Consider the following 24,995-nt stretch of genomic DNA (forward strand, 5'->3'; position numbering starts at 1 on the left):
GCCAGCCCCTCTCCTAATTACCACAATCTGTGTGCCTACACTCCAACACCACAATCTGGTGGCAAATTATGAAATAGATCACCTACCACATGCTGTTAATAAGACTCAACAATCAGAAACATCATCTCTCCCTTGTTCACTTTGAAAGGGAGAAACAGGTTCTTACCAGCTGTCCTCAACCATTGTTCTAGCCATGAATGCATAAATAATGATTTACCCTTTTGTTCTTAGCTTCTTAATCTTCTCCCTTTCCACAGGTAGATGATGCATTAGCTCTGCCTTGTACCTAAGCATGCTTAGGAGGGTGCTTCTATTGGATAATTAATGGCACTTTAGCATTCCTCCAGGTCATCTGACAGCATTTACTTAGGAACATTACGGTATTGTGTGTGAAGTGCAGCTTGCTGAAGGTTTGGGATACTTAAGGCACCCTACTCAGTTGTATTTCCCTCCTACTCCACACCCTGTGCTGAGCAGGTGTTGCAGTAGACCTCTTGTTAGGGGTAGAGGTGAGCCAAGACACAGACTCTCATTTAACAATGTGAAAAGGGTCCCAGTTTAATTTCCCTTACATCCTAGCCATCCTGACTACAGCAAACTCCTCCTGTTGGCTTCTGTGACAGACCTGACTGCTGGCTATTCCTGCTGGAATGTGACTGCAAAGTATTTCCCTGCTGCCTCTGACCACAGGCATTTTACCTGACTCCACTGTGACTGCAAGTTCCAACAGCAGCCTCCAACTCCATCAGACCCAGACTGACCTCACAGCAGATCTTCCACAGCACCAACTCTCTGCCTTGTGTCTCTGGATCAGCCCTTCTTCCTCAGGGCTCCTGTAGCTCCTCAAGATCTTCTTCCTCTAGGCCCTCTTTGTTAAGGCTCCCCCGGCTGCCCAACCCACCCTTTTATCACACTTTATTAGTCACAGCTGCAACCCATTAAGGGCAAGGCTGCTCTTCTTTGGTAATTAGTACAGCTGTGACTTATCAGGGGTGAGGTCACTCATAATCTCTTCTTCTTCACCCACACCCAGCACACGTGGGTAGTCTGTGCCGGCACACAAACATTGTCTGCAGTGTTTGTTGCCCAGAGCAGCAGCAGTACTCCCAGTAACATGTCATGTACGGCAGTACTCTCAGCAGAATGCTGCCCAGAGAAGCTGTGGCTGCCCCACCCCTGGAAATGTCCAAGGCCAGGTTGGACAGGACTTGGTGGAACCCAGTCTCGTGGAAGGTCCCTGCCCATGGCGGGGGGTACAATGAGATGAGCTTTCAGGTCCCTTCCAAACCCATCAATGATTTCTCCGTTCCACCCAGAGCGCAGAGCCGCACACCCTTGGGCCTGAGTTCAGGCTGGGACTGAGCATGCACCCATGGCGGATCCATGATGACACACTCCAAGCACCCATCAAAGTCTGCTGTTTCCCCGTTAGTTTCCAGGACAGACCCAAAAGCTCATCCCCAAGCCCCAACTCCTGTCACCTTCAGCACCCTGGCACTGTCCACGTGCTCCCGCTGTGCCCAGCTGGCTGAGGGGACCCACGGGGTGGGGGGGTGGAGGAGGCCTGGGGCTGCCATTTCCCTGGTGTACAAGGGCCCTGAGGGCCGGCATGTGGCTGTGCCAGATGGGCAACCTAAGGCCGCCATTTCCCTGGTGTACAAGGGCCCTGAGGGCTGGTGTGTGGCCACACCACACAGGCAGCCCGGGGCCGCCATTTCCCTGGTGTACAAGGGCCCTGAGGGCTGGTGCGTGGCTGTGCCAGATGGGCAGCCTAAGGCCGCCATTTCCGTGGTGTACAAGGGCCCTGAGGGCTGGTGTGTGGCCACACCACACGGGCAGCCCGGGGCCGCCATTTCCCTGGTGTACAAGGGGCCCGAGGGCTGGTGTGCAGCCATGCCACATGGGCAGCCTTGGGCCACCATTTCTGTGGTGTACATGGGCCCTGAGGGCTGGTGTGCAGCCATGCCACACTGGCAGCCTGAGGCCACCATTTCCCCGGCATACAAGGGGCCTGAAGGCCAGTGTGCAGCCATGCCACATGGGCAGCCTTGGGCCGCCATTTCCGTGGTGTACAAGGGCCCTGAGGGCCAGTGTGTGGCTGTGCCACATGGGCAGCCTGAGGCCGCCATTTCCCTGGTGTACAAGGGCCCTGAGGGCTGGTGTGTGGCCATACCACACAGGCAGCCCGGGGCCGCCATTTCCCTGGCATACAAGGGGCCTGAGGGCCGGTGTGCAGCCACATTGAGGGCTTGTTGTGCCCAGCCTCCACTGCTCTGTGCAGGGTGCTGCGACACAGCATCCCCAGAGGTCCCTGATCCAGGGACCTGCATCACAGCTGCTGACCACAGAATCACAGGGCTGATTTGGTTGGGAGATCATCTTCAGACCTCTGAGATCACTGAGTCCAACCAACACTACGAACCAACACTGCCTTGTCAACCAGGCCGTGGCACCAGGTGCTACGTCCAGGCTGTCCTTAAACACCTTCAGGGACAGTGACTCCACCACCTCCCTGGCAGCCAGCTCCAATGTCTAATCACCCTCTCAGAGAACAAATTTGTGCCTAGCAGGGAGATACTGACCTGCACAAGAGGATACAAGCCATAAAAAACGGTCCTTTTGTACAAAAGTGAAAGGGATTGGCTGAACAATACAACTGGACCCGCTGTGACTACTCCTGGGCAGACTGAGGGCAGTACCAGCAGGTGCTGGATGTGCAGGGCTTGGATTCAGGAGGAGCAGGATCACAAACAAAGGAAGCTAACACAATAGATGACAAGCGAGTTTATTTTGCAAAACAATCACTATACAGCAACAAATACAATTGCAAATCGGATTGAAAAACATGAACTACCTACCACCAGCCATTCAAGAAATGCCTCTTTTATGGTAACAGGCTCTAGAATTATCAGAAAAAACACAGGTTTGTAACAGCAGACTGTATTCCTTGATATCCCAGCATACAGCATGTTTACTTGGTGGCTTTTTCTCTTTGCTAAAGTTGAAGTGGCTTTTATACGCTTGACTTTTCCCAGTGTGAAACTAATTTACCTTCCTGCAGTGGGAATTGCTGGAGCTGCAGAGGGAGTTGCTTTAGCAATCTGACTAGTGAGTGAACTCACAGACACCTAGGCTAGAAATCTACCAGCACTGATTTTCACAGCTAATGTGATCTACTCTTCAAGGCATTTGCCTTTGAAGGGACATATACTTGGGTTTCAAACACTATTTAGTCCAGCATGGAAAAAAACTTCTGCTCATGTGGCAGTCAACACAGGCTGCCTTTTGACTCCCTTTGAGTCGTGTATTTAGGCAAACTTAGACGTGTGAGCAGTCATGATGAGGTTACTACTGTACCATAGCATAGGACTGAATAATTAATTCCATTTACTGCTGTACAGTGAAAATATATATTGCCCTCGTGGGCTCATAATTTTCCTCATCAGGTTTAGTTTTTCCTTTACTCTTGCTGGACAGAGGTTTGCTCAACTTTGATTTGTTTCAGCTTGTGGTTACATAGAAACAGACCTCTGCAGATGAGGCAGAAGCACTCTTTCATCTCTACAACCCGATGATTATTAAATTTGGGGTGCTCCCCTAGGTACCCAAACAAGGTTTCACCATTCCTTTTGTCTGGATTACCTCTGCTTTGTTACACAATTGGGTCTCAGGCACCCAACAAACCTGCTGGCTCAACATGCCTGTAGAAAAGAAACACAACAGATGCAGTTTCCAGGAAGCTGGCTCTATCTTCTTTAGTGGGCATTACATATTTACAAACTGTTGTTTTTAAAACGAACACTCTTCTTGAGAAAGTTAAGATTAATATGAGCTTTTCAGTGAACATCTAGAGTCATGTAATATAACTTGTTTTTTTAAATTATTATTCAAAAGCACAAAACTCTTAATTCCTTTTCATCTAACTCCACAGCATTCTAGGATTCTTTCTATGGAAGGATGATAATGATTACATAGGTCTTTGCTTCAGTCAAAACAAGAAAGCTCATTTTAATGCATGAAATAAATGACTTGGTGTGTTACACGCTCTAACTTTGGACTCATAGGTGGATTAACTAAGCCTTATTTTCTAAAGTATGCCAATTTTAAAAGCAGAATAGAAACACGAGTCTCAGGTTAACACTGTTCCCATGAGATGCTGCTCGGGTTCAGAGAGCAGAGGTTCAGTAGTACCATAGTTTTTCTCCTACACTGGCAAAAGGCATAGAAAGAAAAACCACTGCAAGGCTAATTTATATTAATTGATAGCATAATCAGAGCAAAGTGATACAAATACTGTTAGTTTTCCTTTCTGTCTGTTGTTTTTAGGAAAAAATGGGAAGAAGATTTGAATGTACCGCACTTGACACTGTTTCCATGTGAATTCTTAGGATTACTTTAAGCAGAAGTGTAACAAATACAAGGCAGAAATCAGAATCCTCCAATTGCACTTGAGATGGTTCTAAACTCACTGTATTTTGTATGAAACAACTGACTTACAAACAGTGTTAGGTACTTTGTTGTGTGAAAAAGCTTTTTGCAGAGCTGAAATGTCATGTTTGGGGCTGTCAGAAGTTCTTATTCAGTAAAAGTTTGAGAGATTTAACCACTCTGTTTTGTGTTTGTACTGCTGTAGCAGCTTAGCCAAAACCCCACTTTGGTCCACTGAATATTTACTGTCCAGTAACTGCATTACTACCTGAATGTAATGATGGGGAATCCTGTGCCACTCATTTTTAGAATCTCCACAGACATAAAAATCTCTGTGAGTCTTTTCAGACCAAACCCCAACACACACACACACACACACACACAAAAATTCAGAAGGAAAAAGAACAGATCGAAAGTTTCCAGAACACATCATTAACCTAATACATACATCAAGTATAGCTCAACTGACAGTGCAAAGTTCAATTAGGAGGTTTCAAAAGGAAAAGATAAAACAATCTGCAAGAATGCAAACTGGTCATTCCTTAATGTCTCATGTACATAGGGCATCAGCAGGTGATGATCTGTTGCCGAGGATCATCCCTATCACCAGTGTTCTCTCAGGTAACTCCACTAGATCTGTTGGTTTGTATCTGCCTTTTATCTTTCATGCACACTTTTTCTTATACTTTTTATAGTCAACATAATCCCACTTTGCTCAGATTTTAAGATGCCCTATTTAATTGATGAATCACTATGACAACCAGTCTAGGGAGCTGATTTTTATTTATTCATGTATTGTAATTTACAGGCATCTCTGCTATGGTTATCACTGTTATCTGAGTGCCTGAGTGTACATGTGAGACATCACTAAAGGAGTGGAAACAACATCTTAATATTTTTTTTCTGTGTTTCAACTTTAGCAAAAGAAAAACAATAAATCAAACATTCATTGTTACTATGGGAATGAAGGAAAAGATGAGGAAGGAAGGGAGGGAAAGAGAAAGAACAGAAAGGAAAGAAAGGGAGAAAGAAAGAGAGAGAGAAAGAAAGGAAAGAACCAAAGAACCAAACTATTGTGGATTTTTTAAAAATCCATAGTCCAAACTCAGCCTTCTTTGGAGACTCTTTTACAAACATCTGGACCCCACAAAAATCATTCCTTTGTGAAGAAAGGGAGGGAAGGGAAGAAGGAAGGAATCCTTTTTCTAGCATCACAGAATAGACTTGCATCTGTCACTAAAACAGGGTCACGGCTTTTAGTTGTTACAGAAAGCAACTTCATGCTACAATTTTCATCTTTTTTAAATGTATTCTTATGAATAGGGAAAAAACCCCCTGCTAACATCTACTTTTACATACCTAAAATTGCAACACCAAAGGGTGCAAGAGACACAGATACTGTGAATAAAGAAGTAGAATATTCAAGTATATGAGGAGGGCGTATCACAAATGGCCACAGAGAAATATATATATTTATAATACTGTATCAAACAGATGGAAAGAATGTGGAACTGGTGGTATACACACAAATCTAGCTGCTTAACCAACTTTTCTAATCAGACACAAGTCTGTTGGGGTATGAGTGCTCGCTTTCAGCAGCTTTTTTACGTCACTTCCCAAAGCACAATTCAAATGTTTTCAGCTAGTATTTTTAGTTATTATTTAAATAATTTATTGGCTTTCCAGCTATACACTGACATAATTAACCAAGTTCAAAAAATGTTAATAACTTAATTCAACTTTTGTTCTACTCATTTATACAAAGTAACTTTTTTTTTTTAATTAAAGTTCAATTTCCCTATATGCCCTTCCTTCTGGTAAGCAGACTGTTAATTTAACCTGTAATAACTTACAATGGGCAACTTTTCTTTTTTATTTCCCCATCTATCAAAAGAACTGTGAAATGAGCAACTTGGGATATTAACAAGGCTCTTCAGAAAGAGGTGGATGGCCTTCAGGCACATGAAAGGTAAAAATGCATTTTTATCATACTACAGTACTCCATGCAAGACAGAGCAGAGCAACAATAATTGTCCAATGTAACATACCGCTGTATACCCATATAAAGCCAGTGTCTTCCTGTTGTAAATGGAGGTCAGGCCAATTTCTGCATCTATGGAATTCATTTTTTTTTTTCTGTTTTTTTTTTTTTTTTTTTAACTGTATGGTAACTACAAGTCTTGGGATGTAACTTAGACATGGTAAAGAATGAACGTAACACCTGCTCTGAGCCCATTCCTGCCAAGAGCTCATGCCTAAATATTATTACTTCATACAACGCAAAATGAGCAAATTCATAACCCCTGCTTGGCAAGGGCTGCTGTGACATCTTCAGCAAGGGTAGCAAGCTGGGGTGATTCAAGCAGGTTGATGCTTCCAGAGGACGAGACGTTGCTGAGTCTGCGTGGCGAGGCCATGCTGGACCTGCCTGGTGACTGCGTGATGATCTCAGCCCCGTGGTCAACACGGGCCTTGGCGTGCTCTCTGAAGTTCAGCTTCTGGCTGTCAATCTGCTCCAGGAAAATAAAGAATTTCACACATCATATGTTCACTAAATTATCTCATTATGGATCATCATCTGGGCATCATTTTGCTTACTTTTAAAAACTATTAGAAGGATCAAAGCTTCTTCTCTCCTTAGAAAATTGAATTTTTCACCTTGTTTAATAGCTACTGGCATACTATGTTACATTCTCGTACCATTTCTGTCTCTGATGGATGCTTTAAAGAGAAATTCCTAGCTGTACAAATTTCATAAGCATTATATGGGCACTATGATTTGTTTTCAAAATCTGTATTTTCAAATGTTCATGGGAGTGATTTTACTTTCAGGATGTTTTCCTCCTGTTTCACAATGGAGTCCTCATCTCAGATCATACCTGTGCTGTCCCTCAGTCCCAAACAAAAAGGTTTATCTTTAGGGGGAAAAGACAGTGCACAAACTACATGACATTTCACTCTCAGCTTACATACAAATGCAAATTTCAAAGGGAACAAATTGGTATATGAGTGTGCTTGAAAAAGGACAGACAGATGTTTCCTAATTAATTCAGAGCCATCACTGAATTTAGAGCTGGGCCAGGGGGACAGTGGGAGTCTTTTCTGACAGCTGTTCCTTTACCTTGACATTACCACCACCAGGTACATGGTGGGCATTTTCCAGTGAACCAACTTTAGCCTGAGCTTTTTCTTTGAAATCCAGTTTCACACTCTCAATTTTCACACGCCCACCTCCTACAGAGGAAAAGAAAACACAGATTAGGAAATTAAAATAGTGCAGGAGAAAGTGTGAACTGAAGCATGAGTGCACTCATATTACTTCCCTTTTAGTTGAGATCTAGTGGTTTTGGAGAAGCACAGAATAACGCTCTGCATGTTCAGTAAAATATAAAATCTTCTACATATATTTAAACTGCAAGCAGGTGCTGCAGTCCTACTGGTTTTCATGGGATTTAAACACATGCTTAAGTATTTCACTGACTTCAGCCTGTATTTCAATCTTATGCCAGAGCACCATCATTTGGCATTGTTTTTTTATCACCTCTCTGAACTAGGTGGTCTCATACCTTTATGCCATTATAAATTTAGTTAAGTAATTTAATGTATTTTTATTACTAAAGAGTATTTATTTTCTCTTTGACTGTAAAAGAGAACAGTATCATCCACGATTTTGAGCTCAAACAACAGTATTAGGTCCTTGCTTTGTCCCACAACCCATAAATTCCTACAGTACCTGGTTTGTGGTGGATATTCTTGAGTGAGCCACACTTGGAAGTCACATGACTCAAGTCAATCTTCTTGGTTACAATTTGTACCTGTCAAAAGTGCACACATACAAAAATTACAGGAATGAAGAGAATAAAATAAAAAAAAAAAATTAAAAGCCAAGTCCTGCAGAGAAAGAGTGAGAGGCTTCTATAAACCACTGGAAAAGGAGAAATGGTTAGTAGAAAACAGACCATGCCACAAAAGAGGAAATCTCCCACTTTAGGAGATGACAAAGCTGGGTTAAGCTTTACTATTAGCAAAATGAGGAGGAAGATAAAGGAGATCAGCTTGTGGGTTCTTTCTAAAATGTTTCTGAGCCTCCTCCTTTCAGAGTGGGTGCTCCAAAGCCCTGCACACAGCAGGACCCATCCCATTTGCTTCGATTATGCATCCTGGCAACTAGGATATTTTGGTGACTGCTTTTTTCTTTACCATCTGTTTTGTATTTTTCTCCATCTAAATATGGTATGCCTTTCCTGTCAATCCACTGTGCAGAGTCTGAGTAATCTACACATGTGCCTCCTGCAGCTGTACCTGAGCAGGATGAGGCTCAGCCAGCTGGCTCAGTGCTCACTGGAGAGCAGCAGGTCAGGCACCCTCCCTCATCCTGCTGCCACCTTGCCATGGCTGTGCTGAGCCCAGCTTGGGAACAGCCAGAGAGTGACACTCCCATCTTGCTTGCACTCCCAAATAACTCTAAGATGTGGCCCACAGGCACTGAGCTGGCAGGCCCCAAGGAGTCACAGTCAGACAGGAGCTCCAGGGTAACTGCAATGCCACTGGCTTGCTCACCACACCACCAGTGACTTAGGCCAGCACTGGCTGCTGTATTGACCCTGCCTGGATCAGATGTGCCCACACCATCAGCTCTTTCCATCTGAAGGATGATTGTCTCCATCAGGACAGTCACAGCCACCTTAAGTTATTCCAGTGTGCCCAATAAAACCAGCAGGTGTCTGGTCAAACCCTGGGCCACCTCAGTTTCTTATACTGGAAAAATACTGTGACATCAGCACTCAGCATGCTGGCTGATCACACCCTCTTCTCTGAGCTTTCTTTGTCCTTCTGTTTTATTTTTCTTCTTCCCTTCTGCTGAATGCACATAACTGAAAGGTTAGCTGAGGAAGGACTGGTGTACAGAAAATGCCCAACGGGGAAGCTGGAGTCTCACTGTGAGCTGCAGTCTCTTTCTGGAAATTACTTTCTTGGGCTGCTCCCATGAAAGAAAGGCACTGAACCATTTTGGCTCACACTGCACTTTCACTTGGGCATTTAGAGATAACTCTTCTTTCATCATTTAAGAGATAACCCTTCTTTCATCATTTCCTTTCCCTGTCCAAGTTCTGCAACTGTGTTGTGCCCTGTGGGGAAAGATCAGGAGGCCACCACTGCATACACAGGGTTCACTCAACTACCAGACCAAACTCACATGTGAAACAGCAGCAAGAAGGAAAGCAGCGCTCAGAGGAAGGGAGACAGAGGGTTCTGCCTGTGTCAGGTGCTTCACCACAGTGCAAGTGCCTGTTCACAGGGTGTCCATACTACTTACATTTCCTCCCCCTGCAGAATGTTTGATGTTATCTCTGGAACCACACCGGGACTGAATATCGCTAAAATCGATCTTCTTGTTTAAAATCCTAACCTAAAAGGAATTGGAGGTAACTTACTATATACCATACACACACACTCAGTTGGGGGTGCAGGACAAGGAAACGAGGGAAATTTGCCTCCTACAGTGACTCCTTCTCACACTTGTATTGAAATGTGAGAAAATAAACCCTATCAACCTCTTAGTATGTTCACACAGCATCTGTAAATATATTGCACTGCTCTTTTTCTACCTCACAGAGTGGTGGTGAAATACAAAGGGGAAAGTTCTATACTGGAAGGAATGAGAGGTGGCTTTCCCCTAAAAAATTTAAAGAACTCCATGCTTGCTTGGACTGGGCCTAGTCTTTGGACAGCCTGTCCTACGGTCTGTTGAGTGATGTTCGGTATTTCTGCTGAACTGGCCACAAGAAGATGGGAACAGACCTTCCCACAGCTCAGCACTCCAGCCTTTGATGCAGAAATCCCAGATCCAGCCAGCACAGGCTAAAATCCTGAGGTATTTCAACCCACCTTCTGCCATACAGCTGTAACAGCAGCTACATACATAAAGCAGACCTCAGAGTGCCATGAAAAGGGAGCAACAAAATTACTTCAACTAGTCAGAGCTCTCTACTGCTCTCTCTCTTTACTGTCATTTACTACAGAGCAAGGCAGAAAACAACAGCATCTGGAAAGCTGGAGGTGCAGTCACTGTTTTTTTATTTTTTTGCCAGCCAGAGATCTGGTGTGCCAGATTTGGGCACAATTACTTTCTAGTGCTAGCAGCACTGTGCTCCTCCCCCACGCTCTTAGTCTCTTCACACAACAAGGTAAGGTTTTCACTGTTCTCTCAATGATGCCAGCCTCCCTTACACATGCCAGGAGTCCACACTTTTCATATGTTACCTCAGCCACCGCAGGCACTGGACAGTGCCTGGAGGCAAACTCTGTCCAGGGCAGGCTGTGCTGTCCCGTGCTTGACCCCCATGGCAAAGCAGCTCCTCTACTTAGCAGAGCACAGGTGCCACCAATAATTGTACTCCCAGGAATGATGTGCAGCTGCATGGCAAAGGCTAGTGGGCAGGGACAACTGGGTGCACACCTGACTAACACCATTTTCAGATTTATTTCTGAGCAGGCGCAGGGGTTTGTGCTCATCAGTAACAGAGTTTTCAGGTGGGTGAGAAGGTGTTTCTATCCAAGGATGCACCTGCTTTCTTTGCATCAGGGTTAAATATGAAATCTTTAATCAAGTGTTACATTGGCTTTTATTTTTATGTATTAATATACAATAGGAATTTACACTCTTTCCTGTACAGAAAGCCACAGAATCTGGGTTATTATCTGTGCATTTTGCTAAATGGCACGTATAGAGCCTTCACTGACAGAGTACTGAGCCCAGCCCTGTTGGCTACTGAGGGAAATGCACACTGAGGCTCCTTACTGCAGCTTCACACCACTTTGGGAGCACAAAGCAGCACCAGAACAGCTAAAGCAGTCACAGTGGGAGGAAACAGAACCCTGTGAAGGTCCCCAAACTGCCCCAGGCTCCCTGATAAATCTGAGACAAATCACTCCCTCTGTGTCTCACCTCTCCAGACCAGGAAAATAATATTTGCCCTCTTACAGGGGCATCAGGTTTTGCAGCTTGTGGCTGCTGCAGTGGGGATAACAGCACATTTGATAGTGAGTTGCATCCTCTGGTACTGGAGTGCAACCTTAACTTAAATCCAGTAAACTCTCAGAAGAAATGTTCAGAGGGTCACTCTTTGCAGCTAATATGAAGAAGTTCATAGCAAGCAGTTTCATGGATCCTTCTTATTACATATAACAACTAAATCAAGAATGTTAAAACTATTTTTAACTTAAATCAGCAAAACCCTTGCTTTAACTGATAAAGATCTGGTGTGATGGCAGGCTCAGCAACACCAATGATGACAACACCAGCCAACCCCGCACAACTGGTAGGTCACCTTCAGAAGGGCATCTTCAATAGTCAAACTGATTTCTGTCTTTCCCCTTCCCATCTGCTTATCTGTCCAAGTAAACCAATGTACACTGAAACGTGAAAGCAAATGCCTGTGGAATTTCATGCTTGTGCTTTCTTTCAATATGACATTTGTTTAAAAATGTACCCCAGTACTATATGAGACACATGTCACATCAGTTACATAACCACACATCAGATGCGCATTCAGATCTGGTTTTCAGACAGCTTCCAGCCAGACACAACTGAGCAAAACAGAAAGAAAGCCTTCCTGGCACTTTCTGAGCACATCTCTCAGTGATGGATCAGCAGCACTTCTCAGCTGTGGCCACAGGGATTCATTTGCTCTGAAAATGCTGACTTATGGGTCATGGCAAGACCTCTGCACTGGGGGCCTGGAGCTTAAAATGGAGCCAAAGCAAGGTGAAAAGTTGAGAGTGCCTTTGATCAAGTGCCTAAGGTTGATTTGCACTCAAATTTGCACTCAAGTCTGACAGTTCATGAGTCTCATGGCCCATGGACCTGGCTAGCAGATATATAAAGAACCAATCATCTCAATTATCTCTCCATCTCACTGGGTGAAATGTGCCCCTGTGCAGCAGGGCCAGCAGGAGACTTATGCATCATTTGTGTCCTGTGCTGAGGGCTGAAGAGAGCTGAGGGACATGCATGCATTCTGCTGCTCATCTGGCACAGGGAGGAACTGAGCTGATTCAGGCTTTCCCTGATTATCTGTTTCTCCCTTTCCTGGGATATATCAGTATCCCTGCGCATATTTCAATCATAACCACCCTCTATAACTAAGTGTTCCACAAATGAACAGGGCTTTGTTTCCTGTAGATAAGGGTTTTAACTACTTCATTCATCCATCCTGTATACACCAGCAAGCCCTATCCCTTCCAGCCAGCATTTTGTCCCAAGCTTTCTCCCAAGTCTGCTAGACTGGGCAAACACTAATACACAATCAGCCAAGAGTTTGCTGTCCCTGATTGTGGAGAAGGGCTGAGTTCACTGCCTTTACCCCAGTGATGGTGTTATGCTGAGTCCCTATTCCATACTCTCTCAACAACCATCACTCTGTGTGGAGGGACTGCCTGTATTGCTCACCACTGCTCCCTTGCCAGCACTGGCTGAAATTGTCCAACAAGTTCCAAATGAGTTGAGAAAGGCTGAGATTGCCAGCCAGCCAGCATGACTGCAGGAGCAGTTTTATTTGAGGAATCATTGTAATCAGGAGAGGGAGCTTACCAGAAAGGGACAGAAACCATTTAGGCTAAAGAGAAATTTTGGCTTGCAAACAAAGAATGTAAACTGACTATGAATCATTTGAAGCTGGCATGTGGAAGAAAATCTTTAACTATCAGAGCAAGGAACTGCCACGTGAGGGAGTACAGCCACAAGAAAATGGCAAACTTTCATGATGGCACTTGATGAAAGGAATTAGATGATGCAGCTGCCTGCAACAGAGGCAGCGCAAACACAATGACTCACCAGGAAGGTTCTCTGTGTTCCAATGTGTATGTACATCTTGTGTGTGGGTGGAGGTGTGGTAGGGACGCACATATAGGCACTTCAGTTGTGCTGGAAGTTAAATGAAAGATCAAGCCTGCTCATGCTCTCATTCAGGAAAGGGAACATTCTGCGTGTGGCAAAATGAAAGTCTGTGGCAGAAACAGGACTGCTTTCTATTCACACTCTCTAGAAATCCCAACAAGATAATGTCACGACAGAGTCCCTTGTAACCCATGTTCTGACCTGCCAGTATGAAGTGGGTACCTTCTCTTCTGATGTGATTACTGGTTTTCTCAGGTATGCTGGAAAGGGCCTGGAAGTCAGTATTTGGATTAAGATGAAGCAGAGGCTCCTCAGCACTTGTCATAATTATGTGTAATTAAACCACGGTGGAAAATTGAAGCCATACAGACAATGCAATGTTTATTCTACAAAACCATATTGCCCAAGAGAAAACTGGCTTCTCTCTGAAGCCCTGGAAGTCTGACGGGCCTTCCCCTCACTCTGTCTTCTGCTGATTCCTCAGCAATGGTCCAGAACTGAAGCCCAAGGCAGACTGTGTGCCAGCATGCACACAGCATGGCCTCAGCGACTCCCACTGCTTCCAGAGAGTCCCCAGCAGGACTGGGAGAGCGCACTCCAACACCCACCCATGCAGCTGGAATGCTGCCTGTGAGAGCTCTGGGCAATGTGGAGCATTTATGCATAGCTTGCAAGGAAAACAAGTGTTCAAGGTATTTTTCTCAGAGTTGATTTAGATGAGGCATATATTGCTATGCACTCAGCACAGTTAACTGGTCCCTTCCTACTCCTTCAGTGGCCTGACTGGCAATCAGCAGCTGGGGGTTGTGGTCCAAGGGAAACATCTACACTAGAGCACAGGGAATACTTTTGGGGTAAGCTTGCTGGCACAAGAAGAAGACAGGCTATGAGACACAACACTTGTGTCTTCCAGTCAGAATCTCCCAGTCAGATAGATGCCTCCTGTTAAGCAGAATATGAGCTGGGTTTCAAAGACTCCATGTACAACAGTTTGCAGGTCCTCCTCTGCCAGTACTACACCACTGTGTTCATGAGGAGCAGAAATTTGTAGAAACACTGAGAGGAAGGCAGAGAAATTCCTAAGAGAATTTAGTTCAGTTTTTTTTAGCAGTTTAGTTCACTGCTAAAGACAACACCAATGTCCAAAAGCTGCTCATGCAAGATAAAGAATTATATTCCATTGGTGCCTAGAATAATTCAGTTCAGCTGCTTTTCACAAGAAGAGGAAAAGCCCCAGACTTATCAACATCTGGGCAGAGTCCATAAACAGCTTCCCTTCTGTGGCATACTACACTGGCATACATTGGAAAAGATATTTGAAAAACAGAAATTGTGATGCTGATGATATTACAGGCTCTGGATATTTTTTCCAAGGAAATGATAGCTTATGTTCTCCGTGCCTTGCAATTAGAGCCTCTGAGAAGCTCTGCCACAAATACTGCCTAAAGCATTTAAAAATACTCTAGCTTGGCTCGGCTTGCTGTTTGAACATGCTGTGGAGCTGTGACACTGGGAAAAGCTTCCAGACTCCTAATAGCTTATCAAAAACAAAAGATTCCTTCTATTTACCACAGCAATTTGACTAAGCTATATCCCAGGAACTAGACATTATTTCAGTGTTTGATCTCCAGGTTAACACAGGTATTTAAGTGAGACAAGAATTGGTCTTGCACAGGAAGTAAGGTTAAGGTTAAAAACTGATTAGAATCAAGAGAGAGTTCAAAGTGTTTCCAAATTTATCTGCTGCCAAGGACAGATCATATTAGTCTTCATACTCCTGCCAGAGGCTACAGGGAGAGGAAAAGGAGACAGAGGGTATTTATTTGGATTAGTAAAGTCCTTGAAGAGAAAGACTGTGCCTCAGATTCTCCACACCTACAGACAGGGATTGTGATGATGTTCAGGCTTTGCACTCCTGGAATAAGTGGATACACACACCAAGCAAGGCTGCCAGTCCAGAAGCTAGTGATATTCAAAATAATGTACCATTCTCACCCTGATCTTAGTAAAGGGGGAGCAAGGTGCAGTCTTTTCTGACTTTTGAAAGCATACTGAGAGGCAGACAATATTGTGATCAGCCAAGTCTTGACTTCTTGCATAGGACAAGAGTGGCTGATTGACAAGTTTCTTTACACCTACCCTCACATCACTGTAATAAAGTAATTCACAAGATGGCCATGCTGAACTAGGCATGTCCCTACCAATCAGGGGAGGAAAGGCCTATGGACAAATACTTAAGAGGATCTGCATAATTATGCTATAAGTAAAAAATGAAATGACCACTTTCTATGCCAAAGAGTTTACAGTCAATAGTCAACAGCTGAATTTAACAGAGATTTCAAGGAAGTGCAAGATCCCTGTCAGATGAACCATAGCACGTTCTCAAGTCACACTCCTCACTAAAGCTAGAAAGCTGATCAAAAGAATTGTAAAAAAGTATTGAAGATTCACAACAAATTAAAAAAATCCGGGGAGTACAATTAATTCACCTAAAACACAAAATCCTTGGTTTAGTACTCTTTTTAACAACAACAACCCAACAACAACCAAACTAACAGATTTTGCTAAAATTCAGAATCCAATACTTAAATTTGTGTCACAATAGTTCCTACTCATGGAAAGAGTACTATTAGCTTCAAATACCAAGTGTTGAGCATCAAGTATCAGTTTCCAGATCAGTTTCTGTGTCTTTGAGAAGACATGAGTTTTGAGCCACTACATCTGGAATTTCTTTACTTCAGCATTAGGTTGTTCAGTTCAAGTTCAAAAATATCTTGCAGTCATCTCTTCATGCAAACTGGCTTTCCCAACATTCAGCAGAAATGTCCCTTAGCATTTTATTGTTCAAATCCAAATTTCCAATATAAAACCTTCTATTATTCTTTTCTTTCCGGTCCTTCTTGTCTAGCAAAACAAACTTTTCTAACCTTTGCATGCAAAATAGAACATTATAATTTGATGAAACAGCTTTGATCCAGATTATGTATTCCCTGAGCATTATTCCCAAAACAACAACCTTTCTCATTTTATTTCTCAAAATTTAGGCTACTTATAGCTCAGCTGGAAACACCTCCTTTGCTGAGCTGGCTGCTGGGATAACTCAGACTTTCACAGGAATTTACATCCTGGTAATTTCAATCGACTCTAGGGGGAAAAATACAACTTCTCCCCATAGTCATTAACGAGAGAACACCACCACATGGTACCATCACAGCTGGAATTTGACTCCTCTAACATTAGCCAGCTAAGAGTTGGAACTGGTTGCTTGAGCTGCCAACTGTAGTTGGTGGAAAGATACTGAATCCTCCAGAAAGTGGCACCTTCAGCCCTAGACTGAGCATCTGCGTGGCAGAAATCAGGGCACTGCTGCTCACTGCCTACAAAAAACTGAGAGACACAGATGGCTACTGCAGTGGGTAGAAGTTCTCTCAGTGGCTAGAGCCCATGAGATGCTTGGGAGCCTCCTGATTGTGGTTCACAGTTTGCCTCACAGGCAGGGTACACATTTTACAGATGGGTTAGGTACTGCAGTGATGTTACTCTGTCCTAATTCTCTGATCGTTTCTAGCTACCAAACACCTTTCCTCAAAAAAGCCCTTCTGAAACTTGCTAGAGGCTGGCAGTGATTGCTTAATTTTTCTTAAATATGAGTCAGGAAGAACATCTAGCTTTTTATCCAGAATAATTCAAGGCTTAACTGTACAGACTGTACTCAGGCAAGCCTTCCTTTAAACAAGTGTAGTCTGAACACTGGAGCTGCAAGATGTTATTTCTGTCCGATCTGCAATTTTCAGCCAAAATTCGAAATTTTATAATCTTAAAAATTACAGGTTTCAGCTCTGACAGAGTTTTGAAGCTGTACCTGAAATTCCTGATTTCTCTTAACATTTGTAGATCTGCAATTAACAAGTGGTGAATTCATTTCTAATTTTCAGTGCAGAATAAATCCCTTTAAATGTCTTGCAAATCCCCAGACTTGGGAATGTACAAAGAAAGCAAAAACAGACTGACAGAGATTAATTTATTTTACAGTTTTGAATTGTTGAGTTGACAAATGCACAAACTTATTCCAATGAGTGAAGCCAACAGTGTGGAAACAATTGCCTCCCAGTCTCTCAGCTACATTATGTAACAACAGTCATGCTCTATGTCAATCCACACCTCCCTGTACAGCTGCCTCAGGTGCCTCTGGCTGGGGAAGGCACCGAGTTTGGCCCTTATAAACTCATTTATGTTCATCACTGATCTGTGCAGGAATATCCTCTTAACTCGGGCCTAAGAGTGGTTTTGATTCAAGTATGTTGTTACAACGGACTGAAGAAAAAGCACATGATGTGCTGGAAGGAGAGTGGAATCCAGCAACAGCCCAGACTGCACTTTTTATGAAGCCTTGCTCTCCACCATCTTTCTAGACACTCTTCAGCAGCCATTATACCAACAGCAAATAACTTACAGACTTGCAGATTTTGGGCAGTCATGAGTGTTCATAAAGTGGTGCAAAGACATGTGAAACAGCAGAAGGAGGAGGAACTGTAAGATGCCCCCTCAAGGGGAGCTTAACTGAGAACTTTTGACCTCCCTTTCTCCAGGAGGTGCTCAGCTCTGGTGCACCAGCCAGACCAGTCTGTGTCTGTACTGACAGGGAACATGCCAGAAGCCCACTGATCTCTGCAGACAGGCCTGCAAATCATGATGATGGGGCTCTGGGGTGTGTGTTGGAGGGAATCTCTCCTGCCATCCTGATGCCTTTTCACCGGTCCTAAAATAAGGAGCCAGACACAGTTAGGGTGGTAAAAAGGGGTTACCTTTGTAAGGATCCTTAGGTGCACAATTCCCCAGGTGGAAAACACCAAAGATGTACATACAGCATGGTGTGTATACAGTTTTTATAGGTTTTACAAATTAGCATATCTGACAAGAATCCCCAATCAGAAGCATGGTTGGTGAGGTAATCCCCCCAGTTCAACTCTTTTTCAAATTCCCCCTCCTCTAGATAGGGACTAAACTGTTTATAAAAATATATCTGGAAGAGCTGGTCTCAACCTTGGTTCCCAGGATAGGAGATAGGATAGGAGCCTCAGACCCCCAGCTTGGAACCTTTGGAATGTTTTGACTTTCTGCTTATTGGGTAGGGTAATGAAAAGTACTGGAGATAGGCTACAAATACAATAATAGGATACAGAGATACAAATTGTCTTAGGTTGTAAATGCAAGATGTGGCTGGGGGTGTGTATTCTATTGCCATCTGTTAGAACCAGGTGGGGCAGTCATCGTCTGTTAATGGGCCACCTGTTAAAACCAGGTGGGGCAGTTTTCCTTATCTCTCCCAGAACCAATCCTCCCAGCAGGAGATCTCTGCTGTTCATGGCCACTGAGTGTCCCTGCATGGCTGATCAAATTCCATCATCCCATTGGGAGATGCTCTGCCCAGGGGAGGAGCCAAGCATTCCTACCTGGTTAGAATCTGACACTGGGAGGACCACAGCAGCCTTTTCCCACTGCATTCCCAGAGGAGCAGCTTTCTTCTCCACTGCATTCCCAGAGGAAGACCAGGCCCATCTACAGCACCCCTGGAGCTTCAGAGGAAAACTCCACCCTCGTCCAGGATCCCTGCTCCAGCAGAACCACAGCTGGCACTGCAGGAGGGCTGAGCCACCATGGAACGGGACTGTGCCACCACCCTGACACACAGGGGGTCCCGGGCCGTTCTGACCTTGTTAGTGGTTTTTTTGTTTTTTTTTTTTGATTACTGCAATTTTATCTGTATTTTTCCTAATAAAGAACTGTTATTCCTATTCCCATATCTTTGCCTGAGGGCCTCTTAATTTCAAAGTTGTAATAATTTGGAGGGAAGGGGTTTGCATTTTCCATTTCAAGGGAGGCTCCTGCCTTCCTTAGCAGACACCTGTCTTTTCAAACCAAGACAAAATTTATGTGTATAGAACAAAGAGAATACATAAAAGACAAGGCAAAAAAAAAAAAAAATCAATTCACCATCAATCCAAACTGATTTTGAAACTAACCAAAGATACCCATTCAAGCCTCCTCCTCTGCCCACCTCTGAGATGTCTTACCAGTGCCAGTCTATTTTATCACCTAATGCACAAGCCTATTCTCCTTGCAAGCATTTCTGTGGTTTTTGGAAAGCATCTACTGAATAGTGGTGCCATCAATTTGTTCAAACTTTCTGACTCATTACTAATTGCACTTTGTTTTCTACAATTTAGGGAAGAATGTGAAGTTCTTCCTTAATCTTCCTAAAAACCTTCAAGGAACATTTCTTCATTCTTCAGCATGGCTTAGATATTTTATTTTTCTGCGTGTCACTTACTTCTTACAAGGTGCCTGGCTGTCACTATAATTAGTGGCATTTTAAAGCTTATGCATGTAATTCTAGTCTGTGCAGCTCCATTTACTTTGATGAAGCTCGGCTGCTTCACATCCACTGAAGTTCTTGCCTGTGGCTGAGGTTTTAGGTGTACATTTTAAGAAAAATTAAAAAAATCTAGGTTAGTTTTATCCTTTGTTGCTGGTCCATGAAGCATTCTAAATACTCTGCCTTGCCAAGAATGAAAAGACTCAATTAGTGCACTACTATACTCTGATATGTTACCAACTACATCCATAGACACAATTTCAAAAGGAAAACCAAAAATCTGAACCAAAAAAACACAATAAAAAAATCAGTCTTGGCATCTGAAACAGATTTCCAACACCCTCTCCCAGCTCCCCATGCTTCCCTTGGGCTGTCTGAGAAATAACAGATGCAAATGGGTTACTTTTGAAAGCACACCATTTCCTCCCCAGCTGATGCAGTGTGAAAATCTTTCTGAAGCCCAGCAGACATACCCATGAGCAAGTTGCCTCTGAGCTTTGCCAGTAATGATCCATTTCACCATACTGTACCATAAAGAGAAAACCAGACAAGCACCTCCTGGCTGCATCACAGAGCAGAGAAGCCCTCACTTCTCCCCACTGCAGAATACCAATTAAAACACTAAAGTGTTTCAAGCCATCTATTCCTAGTAGGAGCTTAATGCAGTGCAAAGTTAGCTTGTTTCTTCCCCTAAAAGCATTCTCTTCACACACCACACTCACACAAGGTGGAATGATTTCTCCCCTTTTCTTTGTTTCTGTGCCTGGCAAATCAGAGCTGAAGGAAAATCAGCCTGCTGTCTGATGAGCTTTTGATAAAATTCCAGGCGGAAGCACTGCACCTTCTGATTTATTTAGCATTCAAACATCCCCAAGAGCTTCTTCAGTTTTGCAACCCAGCCTCTGGCAGTTTCAGAGTGCAGCTTTCTCTAGAAGAGCTCAAAGTTTAAGAAAAGTCCTTGTGCCAGATTCAAATATACTGCTGGTAAAAGGATAGTCTGTCTCAAAATGACACTTTTGGGCTGCCTATCTGTACTCCTTTAGTGATCTGCATGTTATGTCTATGTACTTAACTTGCCCAAATATCTGCTGGGTTTTTCTCTGCTTGTTTTTCCTGTGGCTGTTGCTATCAGCACTTCCAGTTCAGGTTAACAAGAAGCTTTCTGTTTGTTTCATGTATCATCACTAAAAGCAAACAGCAGATAACAGCTCATTTCAGCCAGGGTAATATTGCTGCCAGACATTAAAGAACTGAGCAGACACAAGGAAATGAAATTAGCTTTCATGTGGTGCTGTCACAGACCCTATAAAATTTAACTGTAGAAACTGGAAAATAATTATCCTAAAACCTCTTGTCTAGACTGAGCAACTATGGCATAAAGGAGACATAAAGGAAAAATTTAGTGAGCTTCTCTTTGCCCAACCCACAGCTCAGTGGCTACATACCACTGGAACTAAAAAATGCTTCAGCTTCAGTGATGCTTTGTTCACCCAGCAGATTTCCCCTGTAATGCCCTTAGTAGTGAAATGCCATCCTGTGCCATCCTTCACTGCTCAAAGACTCTGAGCAGTTCTTTAGAGCTGCTAAGGAAATTTAGCTGTCTAGGCATGGTGACTACAAAGAAACACAATGTGCTGCGGCCTCCTGTTCTTGTATAATTGTTACAGTCTGGAGAGAGTGACAGAGGAGGAGGAGGACAGGGTACCATGGTGCTGGTTTTGGGCCCTAAGTCCAACAGCTGGGCCTACATGAGGAATGCTAATCCAGGAGCACAGTGTGAATTTGTGTTGCTGGAGCCCCTGCACACCCACATCTGCTACATGGTATGGCAAATGGAGTGGAGTTCCATGCAAAATAATCACACCTGTCAAAATAAAGGCAGAAGTACCTTTGCTGAGACATTATCTCCTTGACTTTGTGAGTAACTGGCTACTGTGCAAATCCTGGAAAGTACTGAATGTGTTAATTCACCATGAAAACAGGATCAACACCTTAGAGATATCTCACTGTTTAAAATATGAGCCTGTTCTTTTTCTCTGGAAGACCTACAGCAGGCACAGTTAAGTTCTGAAGATTGTCCTCTTCTTTGCCATTTACCGTCACTTAAACAAACAAGGGATTTGGAGAACAGAAGTAGCTTAAAAGGCAACTCAAAATGTCTCTTATCACAAAGGTGCACACAAAAGAGTAAATAACATATGGGTGAACATTAAGAGTGGAATTGTCGCCCTGATTTTGTAAGACTTTGTTAAGCCTTCTGATGTTTACATTCTTTCAACAAACTTTCTCACACACAGTTCTGTAAATAACCTATGTTTTGCATTCTTTCATGGAGGTGGAGAGAATTGATGGACCCTTGGTCTGTCCAGTGGCATTGGAGAGGTGGCACTGTCACCCTCCAATCCACTGTCACCTTTGGAAAACTATAAATGTTGGAGTCAGAAAATAAAGGTTCTTTCTTTTTTGTTCCCCTCGAGAGCAGCAGTGTCTGTGTCATCATTTCATGCCTTATCACAACATGGAATCCTTACCTGCCCTCCTTTAGGCTGGTATTTGATGTTATCTGTTGACCCAATTTTGGACCTGACATTCTTGAGGTCAGGTAGAGGCTGATTAATAACTCGTAGCTGCTTTGGAGTGGCTGGAGATTTAGGAGGAGTGCGAATTATGGCAACTTTTTTCTCAGTAGGTACCAGTATTGCAGATTTGGGGGTCCCAGGAGTGTGGGGAGTTCTGGAGTAACTGGGTGTCCCTGGAGTGCCTGGAGTACGGGAGGCATAGCTTGGTGGTGTCCCTGGAGTGATGGCAGTGGAGCCAGGAGTAGTGGGGGTAGAAGTTCCACTTTTTCCCGTTCTGCTACGAATTGGCTCTGATCCTACATTCAAGAAACAAACAAAAAACCGGCTTTAGAGCCACAGAAGCAAAGCTCTTCTTCCCTTTGTACTCCCAAAAGTGCATGCCTGTGTGCCAAGCTAGACAGAGCTCTCCAGATGGCAGTGCTGCTGCTGGAACAGCAGCTGGAATGGGTCTCTCTGTGTCTTACTTGGTTAAGCAACCTGCCAGGAAATACCTGGCCATGAGAGCTTGAGCTAATGCCCCCAGAGTGACTGAGCTCTCCATTCTGTACCACAGGAGTGCTTCCCACAATACCTCTGCCTCCTGCAAAGCTGCCTAAACAAGGCACATCATCACATTTATTTCCACTTTGGGCAAAGGACAAGAAGCATCCTTGGAATCCAACCTTTGGGACTTGATCCAACCAATTTCAGTGGATCTGGGCAATAAACTAGAAAGCAGTAAAAATTCTGATGATATTCCTGAAATGAAAAGCTGTGAGTGCCTGACTGGAGCTGTTTCTCATACCACTGCTGGTAAAGTGCAGATGAACCCCAGGTGGGCATTCAACTGGTGCACAAGCTATAGCTCTGTTCTGTGGATGGGTAGATGTCCTCACATTCAATTGCTGTTTTTTCATTAGTGCTGAGAAAGAAAGCCATTACCAGAGGCAACCTTGATAAAAAGTCACATTTACATACAAGTAAAAAAACCCCAACTATATCATTTTGTAGCAGCTCCATTCAGTGGCATTGCCATGGCGTTGCCAGTCCTTTTCACTGGGTACAAGGATCCATCTAGCTGTGCTTTCTGCAGCCAGCTCTGCTCCTAACTCTCAAACATAAATAAACAGAAGCTATCTCCAAAGTAAAATTTTGCTGAGAATACTAGTGGAGAGAAAGATCAAGGTAACTCTCAAAACCTGGGAACCCCAATGCTGAATGGGTGCACATATGTTTTCACTCTTCAAATGTTCATAAATTGTAAATCCAATGGGCCTCTCAAAACCATCCAGTGGGACTAAACACATTCTTATTTTAAGTATTTGCTAATCATTCTGTTTATGCAATGATGGTGGCCCAAACCCAATGCACTCCTGTCCTTGGGGCTCAGGAGACACTCTTTGCTCTACATGATTCATTAGGCAGACTGAACATAATCCACTCACCTTCCATTTCCCTGAACAGGTTTCTTTCTTTCCAAACCAACCCTAAAGCTTCTCATTATACCACTTGAGACAGAAAGTGCTTTTTTTTCCCCACCTCCATGCAGGTCTGGTGTATTTACTTTTCACTCCTCAGCCCCTCACCAGCTGCCAACAGCTTAATGGGCTCTCACTCCTGGTCAGGAGAATGGGCTGGCTGCTGTGGGAGATGGAGGTCACTCTGCTTTCAAAGGGTCTCTGTTTTACTTTTGGAGCATCACTTATGAATTTTAAATGACTTTTTTTTTGCAGAATTTAATAATCTACTTCCCTTAAGCTGTCTTAAAAAGGGCTGAGATTGGTTTCTAAAGAGAGAAGACAGAGGAACTCCTATTGGAAAGCAGGCAGCCAAATGTAGGTTCTAAGACTGGCTAAAAGTTTGGGGTTATTTAGTAAATTGTCTTTGTCCTGTAATTTATTTTAGCTTGTGATTTGATAACTTTGGTCCTCATACAAGGAACCTAGCTGGTTCACTGCACCCAGTGAGTCACTCTGCTACTTAACATCTCAATTCTCAGCAGAAATTTTACCCTAGGAGTGGAGCAGAGGGAGATAATTACTGGGAAGCAGCAAATAAATGATTGTAACTATCAGGTTCACTTTTCCAAGACCCATCAGAATATTTCAGGTTGTCTGCTTCAGTTTTGACTCATTATTTCTTGCTGCTATTTGTAAATGCTCTGTGTTAAACACCTCAACCAGCTCTGAGCTCCCTGCAAAGGCATTTTCTAATATCAGCAATTAGTCTGGGGAACAGACCTCGCTCTGGGCACTGCAGGTGCATCCTGTCCCTGGTTTCAGGCACTTGGCATGTGAACAAAACCAGTCTGTGGCCTCTAATTTCCAACAGCACACCCCAGACCCACTCCTCTGCGTCAAAGGCTGAGCAATGTGACAAATCCAATGAAGATGGAGACAACCACAGAAGTGGGAGAAGGTTAAGATGCAAAATAAAGAGACAACTTACGGGTAGTCCGCCGTACTGAAGAGGAAAGAGAAGATGTGAGGGAGAGGGAGTTCTCCTCTCTGTCTCCTGAAACACCTCGTCGAGGAGGAAGGATAGAGGAAGGCCTTGGGAGAGATGAACGCTTCTCGGGGCTCTTGCTTACTCCATCCTAATAGCAGCACAACAACACAGGAAGGTTTAGTTTTCAAAACTCACTCTTTGGGCTATGATTTCCTGTATCTACACACAGAGGGGGAAACCTAATCCTGTGGGCCCAGTTTGCTCCTCACACAGGAACATGCAGTCA

At 43.8% G+C, this 24,995-nt stretch overlaps 1 protein-coding gene across 1 annotated transcript in view; it reads right to left on the reverse strand.

The window, feature by feature from the left end:
• Positions 1–2,769: 2,769 nt before the first annotated feature.
• The window catches only part of MAP2 (microtubule associated protein 2), a 226,405-nt gene continuing 204,179 nt past the window's right edge, over positions 2,770–24,995 (reverse strand). The window contains exons 13-17 of the mRNA XM_041411690.1: positions 24,710–24,857; positions 22,235–22,578; positions 8,162–8,243; positions 7,550–7,662; positions 2,770–6,938 (exon numbers count right to left, since the gene is read on the reverse strand). Coding sequence (XP_041267624.1) covers positions 6,723–6,938; positions 7,550–7,662; positions 8,162–8,243; positions 22,235–22,578; positions 24,710–24,857 — 903 coding nt within the window. The 3' untranslated portion in view covers positions 2,770–6,722. The remainder of the gene's footprint in view (positions 6,939–7,549; positions 7,663–8,161; positions 8,244–22,234; positions 22,579–24,709; positions 24,858–24,995) is intronic.

This window comes from Onychostruthus taczanowskii, unplaced genomic scaffold (genome assembly GCF_017590055.1).
Source record: "Onychostruthus taczanowskii isolate IOZ18803 unplaced genomic scaffold, ASM1759005v1 scaffold37, whole genome shotgun sequence".
NCBI classification, from domain to species: domain Eukaryota; kingdom Metazoa; phylum Chordata; class Aves; order Passeriformes; family Passeridae; genus Onychostruthus; species Onychostruthus taczanowskii.